The 1,016-nt window shown below is 59.0% G+C and overlaps 1 protein-coding gene across 1 annotated transcript; it reads right to left on the bottom strand.

Moving 5' to 3' along the window:
* Nucleotides 1–115: 115 nt before the first annotated feature.
* On the bottom strand, nucleotides 116–268 carry LOTGIDRAFT_149064 (hypothetical protein; the record flags this gene model as incomplete). Its single annotated transcript, XM_009051972.1, has 1 exon — nucleotides 116–268. A coding segment is annotated over one exon (153 nt), but the record flags the coding sequence as incomplete, so codon positions are not given.
* Between the last annotated feature and the right edge of the window lie 748 nt (nucleotides 269–1,016).

Genomic DNA, 1,016 nt, shown 5'->3' with positions numbered 1-1,016 from the left:
AGTCTAACGTGAGCGCGAGTCACAGGGAAAAACACTCCCTTGGGGCGCAGCGAAAGCGATGTGGTCCGATCCTCTCTCGGGTGAGGGGGGCGCAGGACCGGCCCGTCGGGGGTTGTTACGGCCTCGGCGGAGCAAGAGCGCTCGCGTTGGGACCCGAAAGATGGTGAACTAGGCCCGAGCGGGACGAAGCCGGGAGAAATGCTGGTGGAGGTCCTAAGTGGTTCTGACGCGCAAATCGATCACGGAACTTGGGCGTAGGGGCGAAAGACTAATCGAACCATCTAGTAGCTGGTTCCCTCCGAAGTTTCCCCCAGGATAGCTGGCGCTCGCCGAGACAGTTTCGTCCGGTAAAGCGAATGATTAGAGGAGTCCGTGCCGAAATGGCGTGGAGCTATTGTCAAACTTTGAACGGGCGAGAAGGGGTGCCTACCGCTCGATCTGGGAGGCTCGGCCCCCGTCGAAATGTACGAGTGCCAAGTGGGCCACTTTTGGTAAGCAGAACTGGCGCTGTGGGATGAACCAAACGCCGGGTTAAGGCGCCCGATCGTCACGCTCAGCAGAACCCACAAAAGGCGTCCATCGGTAAAGACAGCAGGACGGTGACCATGGAAGTCGGTATCCGCCAAGGAGTGTGTAACAACTCACCTGCCGAATTGGTGGGCCCTGAAAATGGATGGCGCTGTAGCGTGCAGCCTACACCCGGCCGTCTCGGCAATTTTCTCCGGCCTGCCGGTAGAGACTGACCGAAGCCGAGACGAGTAGGAGGGTCGCCGCGGTCAGCGCTGAAGCACTTAGACGCGAGTCTGGGTGTAGCGGCCGCGGGTGCCGATCTTGGTGGTAGTAGCAAATATTCGAGCGAGAACCTCGAAGGCCGAAGTGGAGAAGGGTTCCGCGTTGCTCACTTCGATCGGCCGCGGGTTAGTCGGTCCTAAGGCACTGGGAGAAATCCTACGGGAAGCGGGACGTTTTTGAAAATCATTAAAAATCAGTCTCACCCAATGCACGGGCCGAAAGGG

This window comes from Lottia gigantea (assembly GCF_000327385.1).
Source record: "Lottia gigantea unplaced genomic scaffold LOTGIsca_17605, whole genome shotgun sequence".
Taxonomy (NCBI): Eukaryota; Metazoa; Mollusca; class Gastropoda; family Lottiidae; genus Lottia; species Lottia gigantea.
This window is presented reverse-complemented; position numbering and strand designations above follow the sequence as displayed.